The 27,844-nt window shown below is 56.2% G+C and overlaps 1 protein-coding gene across 6 annotated transcripts; it reads right to left on the bottom strand.

The window, feature by feature from the left end:
- Positions 1 to 146: 146 nt before the first annotated feature.
- On the bottom strand, positions 147 to 27,490 carry PDE4C (phosphodiesterase 4C). 6 transcript variants are annotated; one of them, XM_082381330.1, is made up of 17 exons: positions 26,390 to 27,490; positions 25,396 to 25,460; positions 20,244 to 20,449; positions 9,120 to 9,311; positions 8,385 to 8,421; positions 8,226 to 8,299; positions 7,936 to 7,988; positions 7,528 to 7,640; positions 7,354 to 7,447; positions 6,653 to 6,816; positions 6,355 to 6,453; positions 5,759 to 5,923; positions 5,573 to 5,672; positions 4,782 to 4,936; positions 2,988 to 3,110; positions 2,549 to 2,731; positions 147 to 2,022 (listed from the first exon to the last, which is right to left on the bottom strand). In XM_082381330.1, exons 2-17 carry the CDS (start codon positions 25,435 to 25,437, stop codon positions 1,633 to 1,635), a joined length of 2,190 nt encoding a protein of 729 aa, XP_082237456.1. In that variant the 5' UTR covers positions 25,438 to 25,460; positions 26,390 to 27,490; the 3' UTR covers positions 147 to 1,632. The 6 variants fall into 6 exon arrangements, with proteins under 6 accessions (XP_082237456.1, XP_082237455.1, XP_082237454.1 ...); XM_082381329.1 differs by lacking the exon at positions 26,390 to 27,490 and adding an exon at positions 25,850 to 26,046; XM_082381328.1 differs by lacking the exons at positions 25,396 to 25,460; positions 26,390 to 27,490 and having other exon boundaries at positions 20,244 to 21,193.
- Between the last annotated feature and the right edge of the window lie 354 nt (positions 27,491 to 27,844).

The raw sequence follows: 27,844 nt of genomic DNA, 5'->3' as shown, positions 1-27,844 counted from the left end.
ATGATAAAAAATATATATAAATAAAAATCCCATAAATCTCTGCCTTTTAAAAATCCCATAAGTCTCTGCCTTTTAAAAGTGTGGAAGGAAATGCACCAAGTTCATGATCCAGCTGCCCTTTAATTCTCCCTCTGTGGAATTTGATCATTAATTGTGATGACGATGACTCATCAATGGAATGAAATTATTAATGAAATTATTTAGGAATGAAGCCTGCTGTTCTTGAAGCCAGGGGCTGCTGTGATGACTTGTGCCATGTATAAGTCATCAGACACGCGGGGAGGGAGGCTAGGGGGTGGGGGATGTGGTGGGATGGGGGGATACTGAGGCCTCCGGAAGCGGGAATTGAATCTGAGACTTGAGCACAGAGCCGCCTCACCTGCTCTGCGCCAGGCCCGCACCCTCAGGGTGAACTCAACCAAGCTGGGCGCGGGAGAGACTTCTGGCAAAGCGAGGAAGGGCCCCGAAATCGCCCCGCCTCCCTGCTGTGCCTCCAGCCACCAGAGGGCGCCGCTGGCTAACGTGTGACCCCACCTACAGGGCCTTGAGCCCTCAGGTCACAGGACCTCTCCGCTCCTGTTTCCCCATCCGTGAAATGGGCACGGTACTAATTATGGGTGATAGAGTTTATTTAACCCCAGAGAATGCCCCCTATTTCTAAGATATTTCAGGGAGGTCACAAACACCACCCTCCAACCAAAGTTTACCCAAGTACTAAGGATCAGGCCATGGAGGGGAAACTGAGGCCCAGAAGGGGCTGTGACTCGCAAGAAAGCATCAGAGGCCTCCTTTTCCCTATGGGGAATCTGAGACAGCCTCAGAATCAGAAGATGGAGAGAACTTCCGTGGGGGAGAAGTCTGTGCTTTTGTTGCTGTTCTAGAGAGGGAGAAAGTATAAGGGAGCCAGGAGGGGGTCCTGGGACCAGGGAGAACTAGGATCCTTAGACCTGAAGACAGAAACCACAGCAACTTAAAGCAACAGCCAGTGCACAAGCAATGAAGGTTAAATCAGTCTTCAGAGACAGTTCCTGACACACAGCCCTCTCTTTCATGGCCCCTATCACCCCCCACCAGAGCTCCAGAGCCAGAATTGGGTCTGGATGAAGCTTTGGTGCTGAGAATTCTCCCATTCAAGTTCTTGTTCTCTTGTAATGAGCTGCCTTGCAGATGAAGGGGAGGTGTCTAGGGGAGGGGGCATCTCCTTGAGGCTGACTCCCCACCTCCTTGTGCAGGGCTACCCCACAGGCACATAACAGGCACAGGCCTGGCACACAGTAGGTGCCCGGTAAATATTGGATAAAGAATGAAAGAATAAAGTGATGGACGTGGCTGAAGAGTGACCACTGGAGAAGATAGACAAGGGGCCTGGCAGATACTCCCTTTCTACACCAGGGGTTGAAGTCCAGGAGGGAGAACTCAAGGGCCCTGGAAGAGGCTGCTCCCAGCCCAGCTCCTTGGAGAGCTCTCTCAGCTGAGCTCAGGGTCAGCGTGGACCCCGCCAGGTGCCTCCAATTCAACCCTGAGAACTGTCTGTAGCTAAAAGCCTGATTGTCTCCCTCAGTGGGTGCGGAAGGCAAAGCAGGGGCCACTTGGGACCTCTTCCTGGAAAGTCCACCCACCCATCAGGGGCCACTAGGTGCCCAAAGGCTCAGCCATCACATTGCCCTCATGGTCCACACAGGGCTTGCCCATGGTCCTCTGGTTGTCCAGGTATAGGGCCCCAGGGTCTGGGCTGGCCTCAGGGGACAGGAGCTCAGTGTCAGGTGACCCTGAGGCCTTCCCACCCAATGCTCCCTCCTCCTCTCCCTCCTCCTCTTCTGCCTCCTGCAGAGTCAGCTGAAACTGGAATCTGTCGGGATCACCCTGCTTGGGGCTGGTGGGGTCCACAGGGCTGCGGGGGATCTTGCTCTGGTACCACTCGCGGTTGTCCTCCAGAGTGTCCAGCAGGTCCTGTGCATCTGGGTGTACCAGGTCAGCCCACGTCTCCCACAGTGGGTGGGCAATGTAGTCAATGAAACCCACCTGTGGGGTGATACAGAGTTGGGGGATAGAGGTTGCTGGGTGGTGGGTTACCATGGGACCTAGACCCAGTCCAGCCCCCAGACCTTTGCCCAGGTTGTTCCCTCTGCCTGGAATGCCATTTCCCAACTCCTACACATCCTTCGAAACGCTCTTCAAATAACCCCTCCTCTTGGAAGACTCCTCTGCCCCTTTTGGGCTCCCCCAACCCCTAAGTCTTTCCCTCTACCTCAGCCCTGACTCCTCAGAGCTGGATGAATGTGTCCCCCAGACTAGGAGCACCTCAAGAATCTCCTATGTCACTCAGAACAGATACTTCCAAACTCCACAAGTGAGTGAAGATCTCTCTTCCGGCAGCCCAGAGGGAATACAGCCCAGGCCTGACTCTGCACAGCCCAGTGCAGACCCTTAGGCCACATCCCCTCATTTGCCAGCCAGGGGTCAAGCCAGGACTCGTGGGGTCAGCTCAGCCACTCCTTTCCCTCCCACCTCCCCAGTGCCCACCAGCTCGGCTCAGTCACCCTCAGACCTGGGACTTCTCCACCGAGGCCGTGTGCTTATCGCACATGGGGCTGATGTCCAGGCCTGATTCGCGCTCACGGTCGCCCTGCTGGAAGAACTCAGCCATGATGCGGTCTGTCCACTGGCGGTAGAGCGGCAGCGGCTTGGTGGGGTTGCTGAGGTCGGCACAGTGCACCAGGCTCTGCAAGACCTGGTGAGACCGAGGCTCGGGAGGGCTCAGGCCAGGCCACCCCAGGCCTGGTACCCGCCCCAGAGGCTGGCGCCATGGACATACCCATCTTACAGGTGGGGAAACTGAGGCTGGGCAGGGGAAAGGGTGGCTAAGGCACAGCCACGCGACCGTATGTGCCTCCATTTCTTCAAGTTGGGCACGCAGTTGGCACTTCATAAATGCAGCTGAACGAGAGTGTGGAAACCAAGACCTTAGGGCTGGCCCAGTCACACACCTGGATGTGGTCGGAGTAGTTGTCTAGCAGCAAGACTCCAAGGCTTGTCACCTTCTTGGTCTCCACCATGGTCTTGAGGTCAGCCAGGATGTTCATGTGTTTGGACATGTCTGTGGCCAGCACCTGGGGGAAGGTGAAGGAGGATGGCAGGTATGAGGATAGCGCCTGCCCCACCCCCACTCCCCACCTCCCAGATGCCACACCCACTTGGATCCTCAGCCCTCTGAGCCTCAGTATCCTCATCTGTCAAATGGGGGCGTGTATCAAGATTTGCTGTAAACCCAGCTCACAAGAGAAGCTGAGTCAATAGTCTCTTCTCCAAGGTTGCTGGGCTTGTGGGGTGCATCCCACATGTGGGACAGGGCATGAGGGAGGGATATTAGACCTGGGGGTTGACATGAAACATGCCTGAAGCCCAGCAGATGACTTGGCCAGTGCAAAGGCCCTGAAGCTGAATAAGCTGAGGAACATAGAGGAGAGAGTTGTGGCTAGAGCAAACGAGTGCAGGAGCAACATGGGAGCAAGTGAGAGTGACAAGAGTGGGGAGGGCCTCAGGGAGGAGTGGGGGATTTATCCAGAGGGCCGTGGGAGCCACAGGTGGACTCAGTGCTCCCCAAACCTTCCTGTGGCTGCTGCGTGCCCGGGAAGGCTGTTTTCAGCCACCGGAAGGGAAGTTCAGCTCTGAGCATAGCTGCTTAAAATTCATTTAGCTGGACCCATGCGGACCCAGCCCAGGGATGACCCACGGGCTTCTTTGACAATCAGACAGAAGTCTCAAAACTTCTCCCCAGGGGACTTCCCTGGTGGTCCAGCAGTTAAGACTCCATGTTCCCAATGCAGGGGGCCCCGGGTTCGATCCCTGGTCAGGGAACTAGATCCCTCATGCCGCAACTAAGAGCCCGCATGCCACAGCTAAAGATCCCATACGCCACAACTAAAGATCCTGCACGCCGCAACGAAGATCCTGCACGCTGCAATGAAGATCCCTCGTGCGGCAACTAAGACCCGGCACAGCCAAATAAATAAAAATAAATAAATAAATATTTTTAAAAAAATACTTCTCCCCTAACCTCCCATCTGGCCCAAATGATGCTTCCACTGGGAGTGCCCACTGCCCAGAGCCCCCACTCTACCTCAGCAAACTTTTAGTTCCTCTTCACTTGGAGCCTGGTTTCCTCTGAGCCCTCCCCACATGCTGTTCCCTCTGCTGGGAACACTCCTCCCCACCCCATGGTCCTCTACACACTCTTCCGGCCCTGACTTCAGTGTTCCCTCCTGGGGAAGCCCTCCTCAACCTTGAGCATCTCTCCATCACAGTTCTGTCTACAGGTCCCCCATCATGGCTCTGCTGTGGGTCCCCCATCATGGCTCCCACCTATGTGCCCATCTCCCCCACAGACTGTGAGTTTCATAAAGGCCAGAATTCTAATGGTCATTGTCACAGGACAAGCACAATAGATGCTCAATAAATGCTTGTTAAATAAGTGAATTGATGCATAAGAACCCAAAACATACTGGTGTCTCCCAGCTTGAAAAATATCAAATGCACAGACTTAAGGGTCAGAAAAGTTGTACCTGAAACCCCAGAAAGTTTCCACATCATTTGCACGTGAATCACATCCAAGACCTGATTAGCCTGACCAAGGGCCTAGTCACCCCTACCCAAGGCTTGGACAGTCATCGCCCCATCTTACAGACCAGGAAGCTTGGACTCAGAATGGGGACATGCCCTGGTCCAACTGAACCCCCAGCCATACCAAGATCGCCCCACCCCATCCATCGTTGTTGTCTCACCATGTCGATGACCATCCTGCGCAGACTCAGCCGCTGCTTGATGGTGAGGTTCTGGAAGATGTCACAGTTCTCTGCCTGCAGCAGCTTGAAGCCCACAGCCAGGTGGTGGTTCTCCAGCATGGAGGTATCATTGTACATAAGTGCAAGCTCTGAGTCTGTAGGGGAGGTGGAGCACCTCAAGAACTGCCTGCCCAACCTACTCCACCCAAAGGCCGGTTCTGTAAATTCTCGGTAAACTCCTACTCATGCATTGAAGCCCCAACTCCAATGCCCCCTCCTCCAGGAAGCCTTCTAGGACCCTGTCTCTCCCCATGGCCCTGCCCTGACTCTGTGGGGGGGGGGGCGGCATCTGTGTTCAGCTCTACCTCCTCGAGACTGGTGACTCCTTGGGGACTTGGCATGGCAGGAGACAGTGCTGAGTGCTGGTTGAATGAACTACCAAGTCTTTGTCTTATTAGACCCTGGGATCCTCAAGTGAGAGGGCTCCACTCTTATCTCCAGCTCTCCAGGGATGTATATAAGAGGTACCCAATAATTGCTTGTTGACTGAGTTTTTCTGACACCACAAAGGATCCTAAACTTTAAAATCTCAGTGGGCCCAAATCAGCTCTGCCACATTTGTTATTCTCTCATTTATTGAGTGTCTACTGTATATCTGGGTCTGCTCTCAGCACCTAAGGGAGGGAAGATTGTGGCAGTCATTTCACAAACAGGGAGACTCAGAGCAGGAATGGGACCAACTAACATCACTTGATTGACAGGTGGTGGCAGGGCCCAGCCCCCTAACTCACTGGTGTTAATGAGAAACTGATTGGAGACCCCAGGATGATCCACATCATGGATGGCGCTTGCAAAGATGGCAGCCAGGACTTCCAGGTCTGTGAACACGGCCTGAGTGGGCACGGAGCATAAGAGGTGAGGGGTAGGCTCTCTGTGCCCTGCACGCACCAGGGCTGCCTGCAGCTGTAGGGCCCTACCTCGAGCGCAGGTGTGGCCAGCAGCACATGTGTAGACTGGGCCACGTCAGCGGCGTGTAGGCTATTGTGGTAGGCCACATCGTTGTGGTAGTGACCCTCCAGTGTCAGTAGGTAGGTGGCAAGTGTGTCGGCTGGGATCCGAAATGTCTTGAGCAGGTCCCGTTCCTGGTCCATCACAGGGCCCCAGTCAGGGCCTCGGCCTCTGGGTGGCAGCACACACTATTCCTATGCCTTCTCTCCTTCTGAACCCCTATCCATCTCTCAAGTGCCCTCTCTTCCAGGATGCCCTCCCTGCTCTCCATCTGAACTCCCTTGGTCTCTGTCCTTCCCCTCTGGCTCATCTCTGACCCCACAGTTGTTCCCTAAAGACTGGGTCCCTTCAGGCCTGGCCCAAGGCTGAGGCTTGAGTCTTGTTGCCAATCAGCAGTGAACTTTTAAACCTAACAAATGCCTATCTATCCTTCAATGCCCCTGCTCAAATGACCCCATTCAGGGATGTTAGGGAGGATTTGAAGAATGTGTGTCCCATGAGGTCCTGAGGTAGGAAGGAGTGAAGGAAACACAAGGGTATTAGAAGCCAAGGGCAGGGGAGGTACCTGAAAGATGCTGAACATGATAGCTGTGAGGGGCCGGTTCTCACTTAGCTCTGCCACCTTGAACACATCAAGCCCCCACTTCTTGGTGTCTTCCAGCTCCTAAAATGTGAAGGACTGGAGCTTAACTGCAGCCCAACTTCCCCAGACTCTGGAGCCTCAACCCCCATCCCCAGGCCTCAGGTCCTACTTTGAGCCCCACCTGGTCAGTATATAGGTGGGCAAACTGAGGCCCAAAATAGGGTAGCCACACAGAGCCAGGTTTCAAACCTGGGTCTCAGCATTCCTATTGTAAACCCACCTTGGCCAGTTGCCCCTCCTGATCAGTCTGGACCCCAAAGCGTGGGACAGTGGCTGCAGAAAGGCTGGTACTGTGGGGGAGTCCACGCAGGCCGCTGATCTGGGACATGGGACTTGGGGGCTCCGTGGGGGTCACCCTGGGCAACTCCACCTCAGTCTGCTGGTCTGTAGATGGGGCAGGGTAGGGCTCAGAGAAGTCAATTCACCTGCTAGGGTTGGCCTGCTTGGCCTCAAGTACTGGACCTTGCCAAGCCTCAAGATCAACCTATTTCCTTTTTACCTGGACCAAAGTAATCTCAGAGTAAAGTCTTTTCTGGCCTGTAGATACCCTTCTCCTCTGTTCAAGGTTGATCTCAGTGACCTCTTCTGCTGGACATGGCCCCTGGACACCTGGAGCTTAGTATTTTTCCCAAAACAGTCAAATGTCCTTTCCGTCTCCCAAGCTGGAGACCCAGCTCTGTGGTTCCCTCTATCTCCTCCTTGGCAAACTTCTACTCATGCTTCAAAACCCTAACTTTAATGTCCCCTTCCTCCTGGAAGATCCTCCTGTCCCTCCCTCTGGTCCAGCCCTGCCTCATGGGACTGGGGGTGTCTGTGTCTGCTTCTATCTTCCTCAGTTGAGGTCTGTAGCAGAAGTCTTTCTTTCCCTTCCCTCTTCTTATCTCTGTAATGTGGCCTAGTCAGTGACCCACCATAGCTCACCCAGGAAGGTTTGGGATATGTACTCAGACACTTGGTTCCCAGAGCGGCTGGCTTCAGACAGGTGAGTCAACTCCCGGTTCAGCATCCACTTGAACTGCAGGGGAAGGTGATGTCAGTGATGATGGGGGCACTGTGGACATAGGCAAGTGATCTCAGTTATCTGGCCCTACTAACCTTGTTGGAGGCCATCTCCCCCACCGAGTGCCGCGCCTGCAGTGTCTCCAGCTGATCCAAACACCAATCCAGCTCGTCCAGTGTCTCCAAAGCCAGCGTCTGCCCAGTGTCCTCTGGGGGCCAAGCTGGTCAGGGGCCTGCCCCACCCCCACTTGGGAACCCTGTGCCCCTCCTGCTCCCATCTCTGCATCTGGACCCTGGATCCCTTCCCAATGAGAATGGGGCCACTCAGGACCCCAGGATCTCCGCAACCCCAAGGGTGTTTGGGCGGGGGGATGGCGGGGTGGGGTTGGGGGGTAGGTTTATAATTAGCACAGCCTAAGGATTCATGGGCTGGGGAGGTCCCCATAGAGAGGAAGTTCACAGCTGTCCCACAGTGGAAGGAGGGGATAGGAGCAGGCGCATTACCTGTTGGTGGAGGTGGCTGACTGCCAGATGGGGTGTTCCCGACGCATGCCTGCCTGCAGTACAATCGGCTCAGGAGCGGCCTGCCCCACCCATAGGGCCCCGCCCCCAAGACCTCGTGGCCCCGGCCCCTCCTCCCCTTCCCCCCATCCCCGAATTGCCAGCCGCGCCCCTTCCGCCCGTGCCCCGCCTCTGCTTCGCCCACCTTGTCTTCTGATCCCGCCCCTCTCCGCCAGGCCCTGCCCTTCTCTCCGCAAGGCCCCGCCCCCGCCCCCGCCCCGCCCCCTGCGTACTTGGCTGCTCCGCGGCCTTGCAGGTGGGCAAGGGACGCAACGTTGCTCCGAACCGTCCTCAGACTGGCCAGGACCTGCGAGGGGGAGCGGTCAGCGTTGGGAAGGAGGGGTCGGCTCTACCTGCCCGGCACACGGGAGAAGGAAGAGGTGGGCACCCACCTGGGCAAAGGGTGTCACAATCACGTCTTCTCCGTGTCTGCGGGGAGACCAGACGTAGAAGGGCGGTCAGAAGGAGCCCTCCCACACGTTCCCATCTTCCAGTTTTTTGTGGGGGGGTTTTTTGTTGTTGTTTTTTCTTCCTTTTTGCGCCACGTGGCATGCGGGATCTTAGTTATTGAACCCGTGCCCCCTGCAGTGGAAGCGCGGAGTCTTAAGCACTGGACCACCAGGGAAGTCCCGCATCTTTCAGCTTTTACCCACACTGTGCCCTCAGCTGAGTGCATCCTCCTGCCCCGACTCCCTCCTTTGGGTGTCTTCCTAGTAGTTCCTGGACTCCCCTCACCTGACTCTTCTCTGAAAGCAGCCACAGCCCCTCTGACCAATCACTCACTTTATCCCCATCTCACAAATGGAGAATCTGAGTCCCAGGGGCAATAGGGGTCTTAGTAGAGGCAGGAAATTATGGCTACCAGGGAGCTCAAATCAAAGTGTATGTTCGGTTGCTGTTAATTGGCCTTAATGTCACTGGATTGCCACCCAACCCCAGCCTAAAGTGAGGCACAGAGGATCACTGGATATCATTCTCGGCATGTCCGACTGAACAAGCAAATAAGCAAACTCCTACATAAACTTTAAAGCCCACGTCAAACGGTCATTTGAAGGAGGTGTGCTGAATGGAGGAATAAAGGAAGGAAGGAAGTAGAAAGCAGTATTATCCCCCAGCCTCAGACTCACAGGTCGCTAGCCACAGAGGAGTTCCGGGACATGGTCTTGGACGAGAGTTCGTAGTCACTGTCTGAGCGGTACAGGAAGGACTCCCGCCTCTGGCTGTGCTGGGCAGAGGCTTGGATGACCCGGCCAAGGCCAGACCCGGCCTGAGGGTCCAGGGCGCTTCTTCTGCATGAGAGCCCATTTTCCAGGTCCAAGCTGAAGGAAAAGGAGTCATAGTCAGAGCCGAGGGTCCTGGCATATGGCTGCTGGGTCATGGCCTATATCAGTTTTGTCACATCCTCCCTGGGGCCACGCGGTGGGCTGGGCAGGAGTGGCCTGCAGCTTGTCCATCTGTCCCACGGTCACACCCCCACTCAGGGACACCGCGCCCCTCACGCCTCCATCTCCACCTCTGTACCCCAGAGTCTTTTCCACTGGGACTAATCTGGACTCCAGGACATGAGTTTCGGATCTGTCTCCAAGTGGCTGTTGTGACCATGGGTAGGTCTCAGCTTTTCTATGGACATCAACAACTTTGTTTCTAATATGGGTGTGGTAGACTTCATCCCCAGGGTGCTTTTAGGGAGTTACAACCGAGCACCTGTGGAGAGCGACAGGGCTACCGTATTACTAAGGACTAAACTGAGGTCCAGGTCGCAGGGTAAGTTCATGGAGATTGAAAACGACTTCCTGGGCTTTCCTCTCTGGAGGGGACCTGGGTCCCGCCTAGACGGGGCACACGCGAAGGCTCCTCACAGCCAGGAGAGGCCCCCATCCCCAGCCAGCTTTGGCTACGCCCTGGACCACCTGCCCCCTTACCCCAGCTCCAGGTCCCCACCCTCAGCCCATATGGCCCTGCCCCAATCTCACCAACCACGCCTCCAGCTCGCTCTGGCCCTATCCTTAGCTCCCCAGTTCTTCTGCTTTATTTTTGGCCTGAACGCTCTGCCTGTTCTCTTCCACCTCTGGGCCTTTGCACAGAATGTGTCCTCTCCCCAGAGCACCGTCCTCCTCCTGTTCCAGGCAATCCCCAATCGTCCCTCCCATCTCTCAGCCCCGTCTCTCCCTCCAGCCACACCCTGACGGAATAAGGGGGATCTACGACTCTCCCCCTTGGAGTCAGAGGTCAGAGAAAGAGTGGCAGGGGGCTAGAACAGAAGTGTGGGAGGGGGAGTTAGCAACCAGGGAGAGGGGCTGCAAGTGGGTCACAGGTTTCTGAGAAGGGAGCGGGCAGGAAAGACGGAGACAGGAAGACCCCAGGGGCCGCCCCTAGACACGCCCCTCCTGGCCGAGGGCCAGTGTCCACCTGGTCCCCCTCCAGGTCACCCCATCCCCGTCCACGGATGGGATCGGCGCCTGCCGGAAGACTCCGAACAGGGAATTCGGCTCAGACCGGGTTGGGGGTGGGGAATTCGTCAGGATTCTGTCCGGTTCAGCTGGATTCGGTCCGGCTCCGTCAAGTACGGCCAGGTTTGACTAAGCTGGGTCTGATCATTACAGGATTGGACCTCTTCCCCTGAGTTCTGTCGGGTGAGTTCTGTAGAATTCGCTACAACCGACCGCATTCGGGTAGGTTCGGATGCGTTCGGGCGTGTTCGGTAGCGCCAGGTTTTCGAGAAAGTCCGGGTGGCGCTCGGGCTAGGTCGGGCATATTCGGCTTAGTCCGGCCTCACTCGGGTGTTCGGCTATGTCCGACCGCTCTCGGTCTGTTCGGGTTCTGGGGCTCCTGGAGAAGCCCCTAAAGTCCAGCGTTTCTGAGTTCCCGCTTCGTGACGTCACCCGGAGGGGCGGGACTTCTTAGCGCTTACCCGGCCTCCGAGTGTGCCGGGTGACTGGAGGAGAGACACTCTTGGGGGCGGGCTAGTGGCGGTGGATACCCTAAACCTGTGCTCAGAGGGGGAGGCCTGGGAGTGGCTACCACCTACCCCTCCCTCTCATCTCCCCAAAAGTTCTGGGAAAAGCACACCTATGGATGAATAGGGAAACTGAGGCCGGGAGAGGCCACAGCGTGCTGGGTTCGAATCCAAGTAGCGAGCACGGAGAGTTAAGGGCTGAGCCGGGGTTTTGTCGCTGCGGGGGAAGCTGTTTTTCTTTCTGCTCTAAACTTAGCCGAGAGCTGCGGGGTCAGGCCGTGGTTCCATGACGCGGGCAGCGGGGAGGAGCTCGCACCGACTGTGGGAACGGCGTGTCTGTCCATCGGTTAGACAGGTAAACTGAAGCACAGGGGCCTCGGAGAGACCTGCCCTCGCCCAGCCTCACGCCCTTGACGTCCTTGACGCCCCTGTGCTCACTCCGGAGCCCTCGGCGGGGACCCCTCTTCGCAAGCTTCTGGTGCCCTGGGGGCGCTCTCCCGGACCCGGGACCCCAGTCTCGGCCTGAAGTGGCGCCATCAGGGACCACGGTCACGACTGCCCCCCTCTCCACCAGCTGCCACTGGCCGTGTGACCTTGGAGAAGGGACCTTTAGTCTCTGAGCCGCAAGATACCAAATTACCAAGTGCGAAAACCGCACGAGCCAAGCGCAAGGTACGAGACCCAGTCGGCGCCCACCAGCCCCACCTCCAACCCCAGCCTCTGCCCTGCGACCCACGATGTGACAGTCGCTTCCTGAAGGGCCGGAATTCAAACCTAAAGCGGTGGAACGAGTCCTTGGAGAACGCAACCGAGTGGGGCTGCGCAGAGGCGGCGCTCTGCGCGGGTGCGCAACAAGCTCTCTTACACCGCGAACACCCTGCCTCAAAGGCCTCCATCAAATCACGTCTTCCTCCGCGAACATCGAGGGCTTAGTGTGAGGCCACCAGGCCATCCCGTTGCTGGCGCCAGAACGGATGGCGGGGGCAGGCCGAGGGGAGGAGTGACCCTCTTCCCAACACCTCCAGGACTCTCAGCCCGCCTGCCCCGGGTTGGCGAGGGTCAGAAGGAGACGTGAGCCTCAGCCCGTCCTGCTCCAGGCCGCACAGCTGGAGAGGGACAGACGGCTGGTCCCCTGGGCGTGTGTCCAGGCGGTGGGTGGAGGGAAACAGAGATGGAGAGAGACAGTCATCAACTAAAAGAGACAGAGATAAGACAGAGGGAGAGAGATACCGAGAAAGGGCAAAGGGGCAGAGCCGTTATGCCCTGACCCCCAACCTGGCCCCAGCTGTCCTTGACTCTGCCCTTCCCACCTCCAGCCCGACGGTTCCCATGACCCCTGCGAGGCCCACTGTCTCGCCTCACCACAGCGGATGGGCCACGGTGAAGCGCCGCTGCAGGCGGATGCTCTGGTTCACCAGGAGCTTCCTGAAGAGCCCGGGGGAGCCGCGCGGGGAGCCCCGTGGGGAGCTGGGCACAGGGGCCGGGGCGGGCGCAGGGGGGCCCTGCATCGCCAAGACCGCGTGGAGGCTGGACGGAGTGCAGGCTGCGCGGGACCTTTTCTGGACAACCACGGGGGCGGGGCCCGGCAGGGAGAGGGCAGGAGACGCACCCGCCCCGCCTTCGCCGCAGGACCGCTCAGGGACGCCCTCACCGGGACAAATGGAGAAACCGAGGCCCTTAGCTAGACGGGACACTCTCTGCTTCCCCTTTGGGGGAGCCCAGAAACCGCATCTTATACCACTTCCCTCTGCCACCATGTCCCCCAGTAGTGCAGCTTGCTCAGCTGATAACTCGGCTGAAAAGAGATACAGAAGTCAAAAAAGGAAGTGCTCTCCATTATCAGGGAGTCACCGAGACACAGAGTTTGCTGAGGGGCTGCCCAGATCCCACACAGTGTTTGCAATACCCCTCTACCCATTTTCCAGATGGAGAAACTGAGGACTGAGCCACCAAGGGGCTGCTCAGAAACTACAAACCCTTAATCCTTTGTCAGGTGGGGAGCTGAGGCTTGGAGAAAAGTGGTAACAGTCGCAAGTCTTCACTGCAAGGCAGCTCCCCCTCTTCCTGTCCCCCTCCACAAGTCCCCACATGACCTCCACCTGCTCTGACATTCCCCAGGCCCTGTCTCTGGATCGTTTCCCCTCTCCTGCTGTCTCTACTGGACAAACATCCGCACTCTACTCCTGCCAGGCCTTCCGGTCCTGTGAAGCTTCAGCTGCCACCGCCCACCCCAGGAAGGACCCTTGGAAAGGGAAGCCTTGCCCCTGGTATCAGGGGGGCTGTTCAGGGGTCTGTACCAGCTGGCCTACCCTCAGAATGCTGGGGTTGGGTGGTCTTGCCCCATTCTTCAGAAAAGGAAACCAAGTCTCAGAGAATGTCACACTTGGGGACAAGACCCAGAACACCCACCTCTCAGGCAGAAGCCACCAAGGCCCAGGGAGGCTGGGCCTCCCAGCTGAGGCCACACAGAAGCTATGGGCCTGACTGTGTCCTGCTGTGGGATAACAAGCCCCCTGCCTGGGCCTTGGCCCAGGGGACTGCACTAGTTTTGGGAGCCCCAGACAAATGCCACCCAGGTTTCTGGCAATCCTGGGGGGATGCGAGATACTATTTCGGGAGATCAGGGCTTCAGTGGTGAGACCCTGACCCTCCCCTGACATGTCAATCATACTATGGTCCCCGTTGTATAGATGAGAAAATGGAGGCTCACAGAGGAGTCACACTGGGGCCCAGGAGGACAAAGAGTCTCAAGGGTCTGGCTGGGAACCCCCTTCTGTCCCCGTGGCCCTGCAACCGGACACCTGGTGGGAATCAGACTCTCTGTCCCCAAGACAAAAATACCATCTGTAGCTGCTGGGGCTAGGCCTAATTATAGCTGGTCCCCAGGGGATAGAGGCCGCCAGGATCAGTGGAGAGACTGGGGCTGGGTCCAAGGAGCCTTGACACCACCTCAGCCCCATGGGGGAGACTCACAGTGTTCTCATATCCCCAAGGAGAGACTGAGACACAGAGAGGTGCAGTCCTTCTCCTGAATTCACAAACATAAAATGGAAGGTTAAGGCTAAACACATGGGTACGAACTGAGCACTCCTTGCTCTCCCGGTGCTGAGCCAAGGGCTGTGCATGTAAAAGTCATTTTATTTTTGGAGCAACTCTATAAAGTGGGGACTAGTATTCCCATTTTGTGGATGGGGAAACCGAGGCACAGAGAGGTGTGCTCCTTGCCTGAGGTCATTCAAGCCTAGGTTAGCAGCCTCCCCAGCCTCTCCCACTTAATGCTTAAATGGCTCCATCTCCTCTGCAGTCCCAGGTGCTACTCTGACATTAATGCTTTATTAGTAGTTTTAAAATTAATGTTTCATTAATAGATTCAACTTTAAATACTTTATAACCAGTTTTAACGGTAATGCATTATCAGTAACTTTTTGGATGGAGAAACTGAGCCACAGAGCCAAGATTCAGCATTCAAAACCTGGCCTGCCTGACCCTGAGAGATGACCCCAAGCTTCGCCCAGGAAGGGGCAGAGGCCAAAGGAGGGGTTGACATGACTTTGTCTCACCCTAACTTTGTCCCTGCATGCTATGTGACCTGAGGAGGTGCCCAGCAGTCTCTAGTGCCCTTAACACTTCGGTGTCTCAATTTCCCCTATATGAGCCTCTTCCCTGGGCAAGCACTTGTCTCCTCTGCCACCAGGTGGCCCCCGTGAGACAGGAGGTGGGTGCTATTACACCCATTTTATGGACAAGTATACAGGGGTCTGGAGAGGAGAGATGACTTGCCCAAGTCCGCCTGAAGAATCTAGTTATCTTTTTTTTTTCGAATTAAAAAAAAAAATTTTGGCCACACTCCAGGGCATGTGGGATCTTAGTTTCCTGACCACGTATCAAACCCACACCCCCTGTATCAGAAGCACAGAGTCTTAACCACTGGACAACCAGGAAAGTCTCCCTTTGAAGAATCTAGATAGAGAGAGGAGGGTGGAGGCTGAGTCACATGTGCAGATGATCACATGGGTCAGATCTCACCCTACTCTGCTCCAGATCCTCCTGTGGCTCCCCATTGCCCTCACTTCTGAATCCACACCTCCCAGGACACCTGTGTGGCCTCACTCCTGCCTGCCTCCCCCACACACTCCTCTTGGCTCACTCTGCTTCAGCTTCATCATCCCCTCCCCGCTTGCTGTTTTTCAAAGCATCCAGGCTCATTCTTATCCCATGCCCTTGCCTGAAGGCTCTTCCCCTGCTAACTTTTTTTAAAAATTTATTTATTTGGTTGCACCGGGTCCTAAGTTGTGGCTCACGGGCTCCTTAGTTGTGGCATGCGAACTCTGAGTTGTGGCATGCATGTGGGATCTAGTTCCCTGACCAGGGATCGAACCCAGGCCCCCTGAACTGGAAGTGCGGAGTCTTAACCACTGCGCCACCAGGGAAGTCCCCCCTGCTAACTTTTTTGTCTTTCAGGTCACAGTTGAAGCATCACCCCCTGCAGGAAGCCCTCCGTGACCAGCCAAGTAAATAAATATTCTCAGAGCACCCCCCTCTCATTGGTACAATTTCACATTTACTGTCCTGATTATTTGATCTGTGTCTGCCTCACCTGCCAGCCCCTTGAGGGCAGGACCAGGTCTGCCTTGCTCCCAGTTGTGCCCTCAGTGCCCAGCACTCAGTAGGTGCTCAGTAAATGTTTGTGAGATGAATAAGAGCCTCCCCTCCCACCCTCCAGCCACACTGATCTGTGTTCATATCCTCATATATCTGATCCTCTTGAGTCTGATGCTTTGCACATTCCGTTCCTTCTGCTTGGCATACCCTTCCCTGCACTCCTCCCGGCTGACTTCTCTTTACCCTTCAGGCTAAGCTTAGATGTCACTTCTTCCGAGCAGTCCTTCCTCACCCCCTACCTCCAAGAGCTGGGTCAGAAGCCTCCTCTGGGCCCCACGGCACCCTGCTCTCTCTCCATCACAGCACAGATCACTCTGTGTTGTCTCCAGCTGGTATGAGTCTGTCTCTACCTTTAGCCTATGAGCACCTGCTTGCCCTTGGGCTGTGGCCCCAGTACAGGGCCTGGCACATGGTAGCTGCTAAATAAATGCTTGCTGAACAAGATGCTCAGACCCTCCCAGACCCATGTGATCCACCTGGGGTAGTGGGGAGGCGGGCCACAGCTGAGGACTATGCTCTGGCACAGGACGCTCATGACAGAATGCAGAAATTATGAGTTTGTGTTTGCATCTCACTGATGACACTGAGGCTCAGGGAAGCACCACTGCTTGCTTGGCAGTGCACAGAACATTGGCCTTGAACCCAGCTTCCCTGAAGGCTGAGCCTCTCCCAGCACATCAGCATGTATATGCATGGGCGGGACACACACACACACTCACAGGCACACAACCCACCACTCCTGCCTTCCAGAGCCACGTGGCTCTCCCTCGAGATGGGCCCAAACCTAGTCTCTGTTTGTTCTTTCTTGAAGATGGAAAATCATGAGTCACTGGGAGAGAGGGGAGGAGGAGCTGAGGGCTGGAGGGTGGAGGCAAGGGGCCTGCTGGGTCACCTGGGAAAGCTCCAACCCTTCTGGGCTGTGGGGCCCTTCTGCCCCAGACACCAGCCAGGGCCGCTGGAGGGCCAGGCTGGGGTGTTAGGCCAGGCTTTTTGATCAAGAAGCCTGTGGCCCCGGGAGGTCCAGGGACCAAGGCAAGAGAAAAGTCCAGAGAGGAAAGCGACTCACCCAAGGTCACTCAGCCTGGCCTCAAACCCAGGGCTCTAGGTCTGGCCTGATTTAGCTCCCCTTCCCATCCAAGGAGGGCCTGGGACTCCTGGACCCTGCTCTTTGGTGGCACTGAGGCCCCTCTGACCCCACTAAGGCCCCTGTTTTTCTGTGTTTCTATTCTGTCTTTGTCTTATTCTGCCCCCTTCCCTCAGTTTATATGAAACGGGAGCAGCCCCTCCCCCACCTCTGCTCCCCTCTTCTCCACCTCATTCTTGTGTGGAAGAAACATCCTGTGCTCAGGCTCCCCAAGAGGCTTCCCTCTGACATCAGCGGACACGTGAGTGTGTGTGTGTGTGTGTGTGTGTGGACACGCCGCAGAGGAGGCTCCTCCCCCAGCACAGCAGACAGCCTGCCCTGGCCCTCTCATATACCCAACCCAAGCTCCCCTGAAATGCTTGCCGTGGCCATAAACCCACAAACACCCGAGGACACTCCAGGGTCTGGAGGGCCTTTGGACACCCAACTGGATCAGAGCGAGGACAGTCGTGCCCAGCCACACACACAGGGGCACCACAAGGGGAAACAGCCAAGCACGTAGGTAACTGGTATACACACACCTGAACACATTCCATCACCCACAGAGACACAGCCAGCTGTGGACACTCACACAACAGATAGCACACACGGGGTCGCAACTGCTCAGACTCACACGCATTCGCATGCAACGGCACTTGGGCACACCAGGTCACACAGACCCATACGCAATCATGGCACTACCACCTCCCACCTCCACCATCCTCTAAAGCGCCAGCCTCAGCCAAGAGGCAGAGACCCCCGCCCCTGGAAAAGCAAAGACCCTCCCCTACTCCCGCCAGGCCCTGCGCGCCCCTCCCCCACTCCGCGGGAGGGCCCTGCCCCCGCCCACCTACCGCCTGTGGAAGGAGGAGGGCCAGGAGCGCCGCGACTTCTCGAGCGCCGGCCGCGGGCTCAGGTCCCGCTCCCTGCGGCCCACAGACTTGTCCGGGTCTGAGTGGAAGCGCCGCTGGATGCGGATGGGGTGCCGGGGCTGCCGCCACAGGTGCTTCGGAGCCCTGGCTATGCCTTGGCAGCTGCGAGCGCGGTTCAGCTCGCGGGGTGCCTCTACCCCTTCTTGGACCCCCGGGGTCTCCATGCGACCGAGCCGGGGAGCAGGCAGAGAGCAGGGCGCGGGAGCGGTCCCCGGGAGCGAAGTGTCTGAGCCCGGGTCCGGCCAGAGCCGGGGGTGGAGGAGCTGTCCGCGCCGGCGGTGCTGAGGCGGGAGAAGGTAGAAACAGGGGCTCTCAAGGTGGGGCTGACATCAAGGAGCTGTCCTCGTTGAGATGGTGCTGAAGGATAGATAGCAGGGGAAGAAGAACTTGCGGGTGAGGGTTGAAGACAGGGTGTGGGGAGATCCCCAGCGCCAAGAATGGCCTGACGTCCCCTCTAGTGCTGAACGAAATAGGGGCAAGACACGGACTTGGAGTGAAGACAGAAATTATCCTCCCGGTTGCTGCTGAATGGAGAGCGGGAAAACAGGGGCTCTGGAGACCCCCAACACCAAGGCACTGCCCCGACTCCTGATGCCGAAAGGAAAGAAGGTAGTAGATGCAGGAGCTCCGGGTGGCTGAGACAGAGAGGAGCTGTCTGCAACCTGTCGGTTCTGAAAGGCAGGGCAGGAAGACAGACAGGGGTTCAGGAGAACCTTCAGACCAGGGTGCCGACTGCCCAGGAGGTGCTGAAAGCAGTGGTGGGTCCTCAACCCTCCCCCATGACTGTAGCAAAGACGAGTCTGGAAGCAGAGTCAAGGGCTCTGGTCTTCAGTGGTAGGCACAGATGGCAGTCTCTCTGCTCAGGAAGGTAGGCTTAGCGGTTCAGCCCCAGATGGGGTCTCTTTGGGACCTTAAAACCCCCATACATGAAGGGCAGGAATCCGGGAAGTAAAGAGAGATGGGGGAGGGCTGTGGCAGGGCTCTCCAATGCCTGGGATGGGCACACAGAAGCTGCCTCTGGTTGGGATTGCCAACAGTGGGGGTGGGTAGAGAGGGGCACTCTTTTATAGCCACACCGACACTCAGATCCTCAGCAGAAATGGCAGGATCTCATTCGCCCTGTGACGCCCTGGGTCCCACCTCACAGTCACAATTGCTGCCCTCAAATCCCAGGCCTGCCCCTCCCTTCCACAGTGCTAGAAACTCAAGGCCCTGACCACAAGACATTCTAATCTCAGGGGTAATTTCCTGGGAAGTGGCAAAGGGAGGGCGAGAATATTTTCTATCATCATGGTTAACAGAAGTAGACATGGACAAGAGCAGGGCTGAGAAGGTGGGTGTGGCTGGGGAAGGGAAGCATTTGCAGCCATTTGGTGCAGCAGATTTGGGAGAGGAAGAGCCCCGATCTTTTCAGAGAGCTCACAAGGACATCTCAAGGATATTTCCCATGAAGACTGTCTACCCTCTACTCCAGTTGTGTCCCCAAGTTGGAGGAATGGGAAATGCTTGGGCCAGGGAGTCAAGCAGACCGAGCTCCAGCCCCAGTACTACCACACCTTGCTGGGTGATGCAAAACAAATTGCTTCTCTCTGTCCATTACATATGGCTCAGTCCCCTGTCCTCCAAAGCTGACAGTGGGAGACAACTTGGTCCAGTGGTGGGACATGTGGGCTCTGTCACTGGCTGGCTGTCACTTTCCCTCCACAAACCTGTTTTCTATTCCAGAAAATGGGAATAATGATGGTATTCCCACCTCTTGGCATTGTTGCAAGGATGAAAAGAAATGTCACATGTGAAGGGTCAAAGACCAGGAGCTGCCCATACCAGTGCCCCCTCTCTCTTACCCCTTGCTGGTGTCCACCAATGCCTGATGTGTCTACTTCATAAATAACCTACTTCTCTCTAGCCCATGGCTCCTGTCCTGGTCCAGGCACCACTTTCTCCTGCCCAGAACTGCCCAGGCCTCTTCGTTGGGCTCCAGCTATTTCCACTCCTGCTCCTGACTGTTCTGCCTACAGCAGTCGCAGGGAATTTTTTTAAATGCCAATCTCGATCCCCTGAAAACCCACCCATGTCTCCCCATTACACCCCATGAAGTCTTGTGTGGTCAAGCCCCTGCCCACCTCCCCAGGCTCCCCTCCTACCCTCCAGCCGTAGTGACCCATGTTCAACTCCTCATGCGTCTGATACTCTTGAGTCCAAGACTTTGCACATTCTGTTTCTTCTAATTGGCACACACTTCCCTGTGCTCCTCCTGGTTGGCTTCTTTTCATCCTTTAGGCTAAGCCTAGATGTCAATTCTTCCAACCAGCCCTTCCTCCCCCCCCCACCCCCCAGCGCTGGGTCAGAAGCCTCCTCTGGGTTTCCATATTGCCCTGATCTCTCCAGCTAGTATGAGTCTATCTCCACCATCCCCCTGTGAACACCTACTTGCCCATGGCTGTGTTCCCAGTACAGGGCCTGGCTCACAGTAGGTGCTTAATAAATGCTTGCTGAACAAGTTAAAGAAAGGTTCAGCTAGACAAAGTACTCTCCCTCTCCTGGGACAGGCCCTCTTGATCCCCACATGCCTCCTCACCTGCCTGGGGCCAGGCTGTGGCTTTGCTCATTCCCTCCAGCCTCGATGTTGAACACCACACAGGCACTGGGCTCCAAGTCTCCAGTGGTCCCGAGACGGCTCGACAGTGGTGGCAGCAATGGGGTCCCTGAGAAGCACCTCCGGATGACACCACTGCCAAGGGGGTTCATGGGGGCCAAGCCAGAATCCGCCGACTCCCAGACTGACTGGGGAGAGAGTGACAAAATATGAGCAAGTTCCCAGGCCTGGGGCCTCTCAGGGACCCTGGGGACCATGAGACTCTGAGACACCCTCACCTAGATTCCTGGACTGACCCGGAGAGTTGTATCTCAGTCCTACTTATTCCCTAAGTGAATTTCCTTCTCTGAGCCACAGTTTCCTCATCTATGAAATGGGGATGTGGATCTCAACTTTGCAGGATATGAATAGGGCCCGGCCCACAGTAGGCTTTGCAAAAATATTTATTTATCAATCAATTAATACACAGTATATTCATTGTTTATAACATTATATAATATATTGCTATTTATTATAATAATAGTCACTGTAATTGTATTCTAGCATATTATATTATTTATTAAAATATAAAAATAAGGTATGCAATAAGTAAACAAGTGAATAATGACAGTACCAATAGCTAATCTTTCTTGTACACTCGCTCCACATAGGTGGTGTTCTAAGCATCCCTCATGGGTTAGCTCACAAGAACACAATGAGGCCATTTTATACAATTATCCTCATTGTACAAACAAGAAAGCCGAGGCTCAGAAGTTAAGTAACTTGCCCAAGGTTGCAGTTGGCAAGTAAATGGTGGAGATGGGATTCCGGATTCTGAGCTTTGGTGACTCATTTCTTGAAGGAAGGACTTTACAGGAAAAATTAAATGAGATAGTGTTTGCAAGCATGTGCTGGGTAAACACTTGGGACATTTAAAGATCAAACAGAATCGGGATGAGAATCGGGGGATCAGCCCAACAGATCTGGATTCAACCCATGCCATGTGGTTTAGGCCAAGAATGCCTCAGTTTCCCCATCTGTGAACCAGTGATGCAATCCAAACAGATTCCTTGGGGTTGTTGATAATAAAAGGATTCGGCTGGCACGGGCCAGTTGTAGGCTGGGAGCTGTCCGCAGTGCTGACCCCAGGAAGTGGCACCAAAACTGGAACCCACAGCCATGGGGGTAGGAGTGGGAGCCAAAGGAACAAACATGGGAGAGGCAGAACTCAGAGCCAGCCTTCTCCTGCTCTGCGCCTGCACCTCACAAGTGAGCCCATCTCCACCATCAGACTCAACATTCAGCTGGGGAAACTGAGGTCCAAGACCACAAGGCTGATCAGGGAAGAGCCAGGGTAAGGGGGGTGAGGAAGAAGATGAGAGAAGGGGACATCAGTTGAACGTCTACTATGTTTATTTCCTTCCTTATGAGGTGGATCTTCTTATTCCCATATCACACAGGAGGATGTTAAAGCTCAGAGAGGAAATGACCTGCTGAGGGTCACACAGCTGGGGGTGGCTCATTTCCCCCCCCCCCTTCAGATCTTTGCACGAATCTGCTCCTCCTAGGACCTAGGATACCTGACTCTTTCCTGACACACACCCCATTTGAGCACTACCGTCACCACCCTCCCCCAGGGGCGCCTGAATTCTAATGCAGAAATCGAAGTGTTCCATCCTAGGCCTCCCCGGGGAGGATTCCTGGCAGCTGGGAGGGTGTGCAGGGACAGCTGAGGGTGGGGTGTGTGGAGACAGTGGGCCCCTCCCAGAGCAGGAGGCCCACTGAGATGTCAGCTGTCTGTTTTCTTCTTGAGGAAACTGAGCTCCAGATGGGAAAACCACTTGCCCACATTTATATTCATTCATTTATTCATTCAGTACAAAAAGATAGTTCGTATGGCGCTAGAAAGAAAATTAAACCATGTTAGGGCCTGGAGAGTGATTGGGCGAGGGGCCAGTAATATTGCTCAGGTGTAGTTAGGGGCCCTTCTGAGGAGATGACTTTGAGCTGAGACTGGAAAGAGGAGAAGGAGCTGGCCAGGAGAGAACTAGGAAAATAGCATACCTGGCAGAGGGAACAGAATGTGCAAAGGCCCCGAAGTGGGAACAAGCTGGTGTGGTTTGATGAACAGCGAGGGGAGGCTGGAGTGGAGTGTGGGGAGGTGGGTTGGTGGGGAATTGATGTGGGGCCTCAGGGGTGGTTCTGGGAGTGGACTGAGAGCTTTCAAGAGATGCCACTTGCAGGACTTTCTTGGCGGCGTAGTGGTTAAGAATCTGCCTGCCAATGCAGGGGACATGAGTTCAAGCTCTGGTCCGGGAAGATCCCACATGCCGCGGAGCAACTAAGCCCGTGTGCCACAACTACTGAGCCTCTGCTCTAGAGCCCGCAAGCCACTACTACTGAGCCCATGTGCCACAACTACTGAAGCCCACGCGCCTAGAGCCCGTGCTCAACAAGAGAACAAGAGAAGTCACCGCAGTGAGAAGCCCGCGCACCATAACGAAGAGTAGCCCCCAGTCGCCGCAACTAGAGAAAGCCTGCACGCAGCAACGAAGACCCAACGCAGCCAAAAATAAATAAGTAAATAAATAAACACCAATGAGTTTTTTTAAAATAAATTTATTTATTTTATTTATTTAGTTTTTGGCTGTGTTGGGTCTTCATTGCTGTGCATGGGCTTTCTGTAGTTGTGGCAAGCGGGGGCTATTCTTTGTTGTGGTGCACGGGTTTCTCATTGCGGTGGCTTCTCTTCTCTTGTTGCAGAGCATGAGGTCTAGGCACGCGGGCTTCAGTAGTTGTGGCATGTGGGCTCAGCAGTTGCGGCTCGCGGGCTCTAGAGCTCAGGCTCAGTAGTTGTGGCGCACGGGCTCAGTTGCTCCGTGGCATGTGGGATCTTCCCAGACCAGGGCTCGAGCCCGTGTGCCTTACATTGGCAGGCGGATTCTTAACCACTGCACCACCAGGGAAGCCCCCGATGAGTTTTTAAAAATTAAAAAAAAAAGAGATACACTTGCTTTATGATTTTAAGAAGTCTCCTGTGTCTGCATCAGGGATCACTGGGGAAGGATAGAGGCTGGGGCAGCACCTGGGTGGGACATGGGCCAGGGTGGGGCCCATGAGTGGATGCGGGACATGTTTTGGTGGCTGAGAGATGGGCCATGGCCATAGGGTGTTCAAGGAGATTCAAGGGCAACTCGTGATTATGATGGGTGACTTGTCACACAGTTCTCTGGATGAGTGGGGCCACCATGACCTAGATGGGGAAGATTTGGGAGGAAGCATCACAATCTGGTGAATTCAGGTTCCACATGGCCCCCAGGGGGAGCCAGAGGAGGCAGCTTGATGTTTGGGTCTGGGCTTGTGGGGGGCCTGGCTGGTTTTGGGGTGAAACAGACAAGACAGGCCCTGTGGGGAGCAGTCGACAGCATCTGCAGGGGGTTGGGTGGTGGGTTCTTCAGCAAGCCCCGACTCCCAGGACCTAGCCCGGCTGCTCCTCCCCCGGGGTGGTGTAAGGTAAGGATGGGGGCTCTCAGAGCTGCAGGTGGGGGAGGGGAGGGTCCTCCGGGCCTCTCAGCTGCAGCGTTAATCAACCTGCCACTCCAGACTAATTGCCTTCCTCCTTGAGAGTCTGGAGTGGGGACAGAAGGCCTGGCGGGAGGCCCTGGGTGGGGAAGGGATTGCGGGGAGGCTGAGAAGCTGTCTTTTGATTTGTCCATCTCTCCTGTCTCTGAAATCCTGATATCAGCTAGCTCTGGCTGCGACCCCAAGTCCTGCCTCTAAGACAAACCCTAAATCTGTCCCTTGACTGATCCTAACCCTCCCGTGGCCTCCAGCACCCCTAGATCACAATCCACACCCCTCACCGCAGCCCCCCAAGACCCCACGTGCCCTAGTCCCTGCCCTCCACCACCTCTCACCTTCCTCTTCTCCCCTCACTCAACCTGCCTCAGCCTCACCAGCCTTGTCGTAGCTGCTCCTTATACCTGCCTCAGGGCCTTTGCACAGGCTGTGCCTTCTGTAGGAAATTCCCTTCCCCCAGCTCTCCCCGTGGCTGGCTGCTTGTTTTCATCCATTCTTCAGCTCAAAAGTCACCTCCTCAGAGAAGCCCTCCCTGCCCAGCCTGGGCAGCCTCACTCACATTCACCCACCTCCAGAGGTTATCTTGGTTTAATTTCTGTCTGCCCAGCCTGTGAGCCTCCATGTTCCCAGGCCCAGCACAGTTGGCGCTCCACGTGCAAGTGGAATGACTGATGCTGTAAACTGAGTGTTTGGGGGAGCATAATGTGGTCCCCACTTTGCAGAGGAGGAAGGTGCGACTTGGAGAGGGAGCCAGCTGCCAGGGTTCACTGGGGCTGCCTGGTCACACACCACATGAAAGAGGAGGGCCAGGGATTGTCCTGGGCGGCTGGAGCAGTTGGGGGCTCAGCTCAATGGCAGGGGTTCAGAGCACAGACAAGGGTCCCAAAGACTCAGGTTCAAATCTTGCTCAACCATTCACCTTAAGGGAGAGGTAGCCTCTCTGGGCCTCAGTTTCCTCATCTGTAAACTGGGGCTACCCTTATCTTTCTCCTCCTCCCGCAGACAGCTGGGGCGTGGCTAAATGAGTTAAAGCGTGTGGGACCTTGCCTGTTGCCGGGGACCACCTCATCCTGACTTCTCTCCGGCCACAAAATTTTAGCCCCCCCCCTTTTTTTACACAAGCATATAGAGTCCCAGAGAAGTTACCAGCCACTCAGGCATCAGCCTGGGATTCAAATCCAGCTTCTGCCCAGTTCCGCACTCACTACTGTCTTTTTCCCCTGCCTCAGTTTCCCTGCCCCGAATGTCTGGCCTCACACCCTCCCCACCCTGGACTGAGGGCATCCAGGCCCCCTTCCCTTGGGCAATCAAAAACCTTGCATCCAGACCCAAGGGGTCCCTAGTGCCCTCCCTCCCCCATGCCCCCCACCCCGGTCCCCTGCTCCCAAAAGCAATGGCTGCAGCCCTGGGCTGGATACTTGGATCGAGTCTTAGTGGTCTTTATGGGCCTCAGTTCCCCCATCTGTAAGTGGGTTTCCAGGCAGCTCTGGGTGTTTCCAAGTACTGGGACCCCCCCTCCCCTATGGCCTGGACAAGGGCACCCCACCTCAGCCGCAGCCCGCTCCCCACGGCTCACCTCGTTTAGCGGGAAGGAGAGCGCTGTTCTGCTGCGCCGCATGGCAGCACGAGGTGTCTCTGAACCTGGGGAGGTGGACGTGAGACCTCTGGGCTCTGAGAGCCCTGCTATACTCCTGTGAGAGCCCCCCCAGACAGGTGGCCCACTCCCATACCCCGCATCCTCTCTTGGAGCCCGCAGATACTCAATCAAGGTAACCTGGGCCAGACCACAGGCACCAGTGTGGGGCAACCACCCGGCCCTCTGCAGGGGCCTCCGTCGAAGGGCAGTGGGCTCGGTGCCCAGACATACTCCCCAAGCCCCCTCCCAACTCCCTGCCCAAGTCAGCAGCTTTGGAACATCAGGACCCTCAGGAAGAAGTCCCCTGGCCCCATGGGAGATCCATTTAGCTCCCAGCCAAGCTCTGGAGGGTGCAGGGACCCCAGCCCACTGCTTGAGAACCCCCCAAACTCACACCAGCTCTGCGAGGCCTGGGCAGGCCTGACGCTCACTGCCACCACTGAGTCCTGCCTGAGTCCTGTGACCTCGCAGGGAGCGGGGGAGGGGAGGACTTAGCCTGCCCAAGAGGCGGCCCAGGGTCCCCGCCCAAGTGGAGCCCCTTAACTGTCTGAGCGCCAGGTCTGAGCAGGACACACCCACATACTACCCTCAGGACCCAGCCGGGAGGTGGGGGGCAGAGCGACTGGGAGGGTGTGAGGGTGTCACCAAGAAGGTGTGAGAGAGAGTGGCCAGGAGCGCGTGACCACGTGTGTTTGTGGGGGGAGCCGGGGGGGGGGGGAGGGGGAGAGGCGGGCCCAGAGTGGGCAGGTGTTAAGTTGAATTGTTCTTGTGTTTGCTTATGAGAGAGGGAGGGAGCCAGAGAGAGAAGAGGAGAGAGAGACGGGGAGAGAGATGGAGAGAGACAGAAAGATGGAGACAGAGACAGAGAAAGAGAGCAGAGAGACAGAGAGTCAGAGAGAGGTGCAGTTTTGAGGTCAGAATAGGAGGATTTTACCAGCTTGGGGTCTGGGACATGGGCTTCACAGCCAGAGCCCATGAGGTATGTCTTCAAGAGTCTGAAGATGGCCTTCGGGAGGTCCCTGGAGGCTCCGGGAAAGTTGCCCACCATGCTCTGCTGCCCCAGGCAGATTGATGACCCTCTCTGGTCCTCTGGTCAACACCCTCTCTACAAACAGTGGAGGCTGGAGCTGCAGCAGGAACCTGGGGCCCCCAGGAGGGGCTGTGGGGTGAGGAGGGCTGTGGCCAGGGGAAAAAGATTCATGTGGCATTGCCACCTCCCAAGCTGCCATGAGTTAATGTTTCACCAGACCTGCTGCCTGCCTGGGAGGCCCTGCTGTCCCCTCTGCCCCAAGAATCATCAGAGCATGACCCTCCCCTGGGCGGGCTTCACCTCGATGTGCTGGGTGACTTTGACCCCCAGCCTCTCTGACCACCCATCTCACTGTGGGTTAAACTCAGCCTTGAGGGGGCAGCTCCAGGCCTGAGTCATGGCCAAGGCACACGGTCAAGACCCAGCCTGGAGCCTCCGTGTCCCAATCTGCTAGAGAAGCCTGGAAAGTCCCTGGGGGTGGAGTGGGTAGAAGGAAGAACCCACAGACCCACCAGGGTCCCCAGTCCCAGGCCTGCCCCTCCCCAAACTCGGTTTTCCCTCCTGTACAATGGGAGGGAAGAGAGTGGACGCCCATGCTCAGACCCTGGGAAACAGGACTGAGGCAATGGGAGTCAAGGAGAGAGGGCATTTTGACTCCCTGTTCTCTGCATGCTTCTGGCCCTTTCCAGCGTCTAAGCCTTTGCACAGGCTGTCCCTGCCGATCTGCCCTCCTAAAGGCTTGAAAGAAGACCGGTCGGATTCTGGAACTTGCTGGCTGGAGACTCCCCCATGGTGTTCTGGCTAAAACTCACACTTCTTCCCATAGCCCACCTCGTGCCCCACAGATCCCTCCCTCACCCAGCTCTGACCCTGCTCATCTCTTTGTTGTTTCCCAAACACCCCTAGTTTTTCCTACCACAGGGCGTTTGTACTTGCCGTGCCTGCTTCCTGGGACACCTTCCCTGGTTTCCCCCAGGATGGCTCCTTCGCCCTTTCAGGTCTTGGCACAAATATCACCTTCCAGGGACTTCGCTGGGTGGTCCAGTGGTTAGGACTCTGCGCTCTCACTGCCGAAGGCCCGGGTTCAATCCCTGGTCAGGGAACTAAGATCCCACAAGCCACGTGGTGCACCTTCCAGAGAGACCTCCCTACCCTCTCTGCAAACCTGTACACATGGGACCCTGGGATCCAGCCACAACCCCAATCTGTGACTTTCTGGCCCTCAGCCATCTGAAATTATGTCACTTGATCCCCTGGCTGTTGTCAGTCTTTCCCCTTGAGACTGTTGGCTCCATAAGGGTGGAGAAATGGTCCCCACTGTGACCCCAGCACATAGTACGCACTCAAGAATGTTTGTCA

Source organism: Balaenoptera borealis (genome assembly GCF_965194805.1).
Source record: "Balaenoptera borealis genome assembly, chromosome: 2".
Taxonomy (NCBI): Eukaryota; Metazoa; Chordata; class Mammalia; order Artiodactyla; family Balaenopteridae; genus Balaenoptera; species Balaenoptera borealis.
This window is presented reverse-complemented; position numbering and strand designations above follow the sequence as displayed.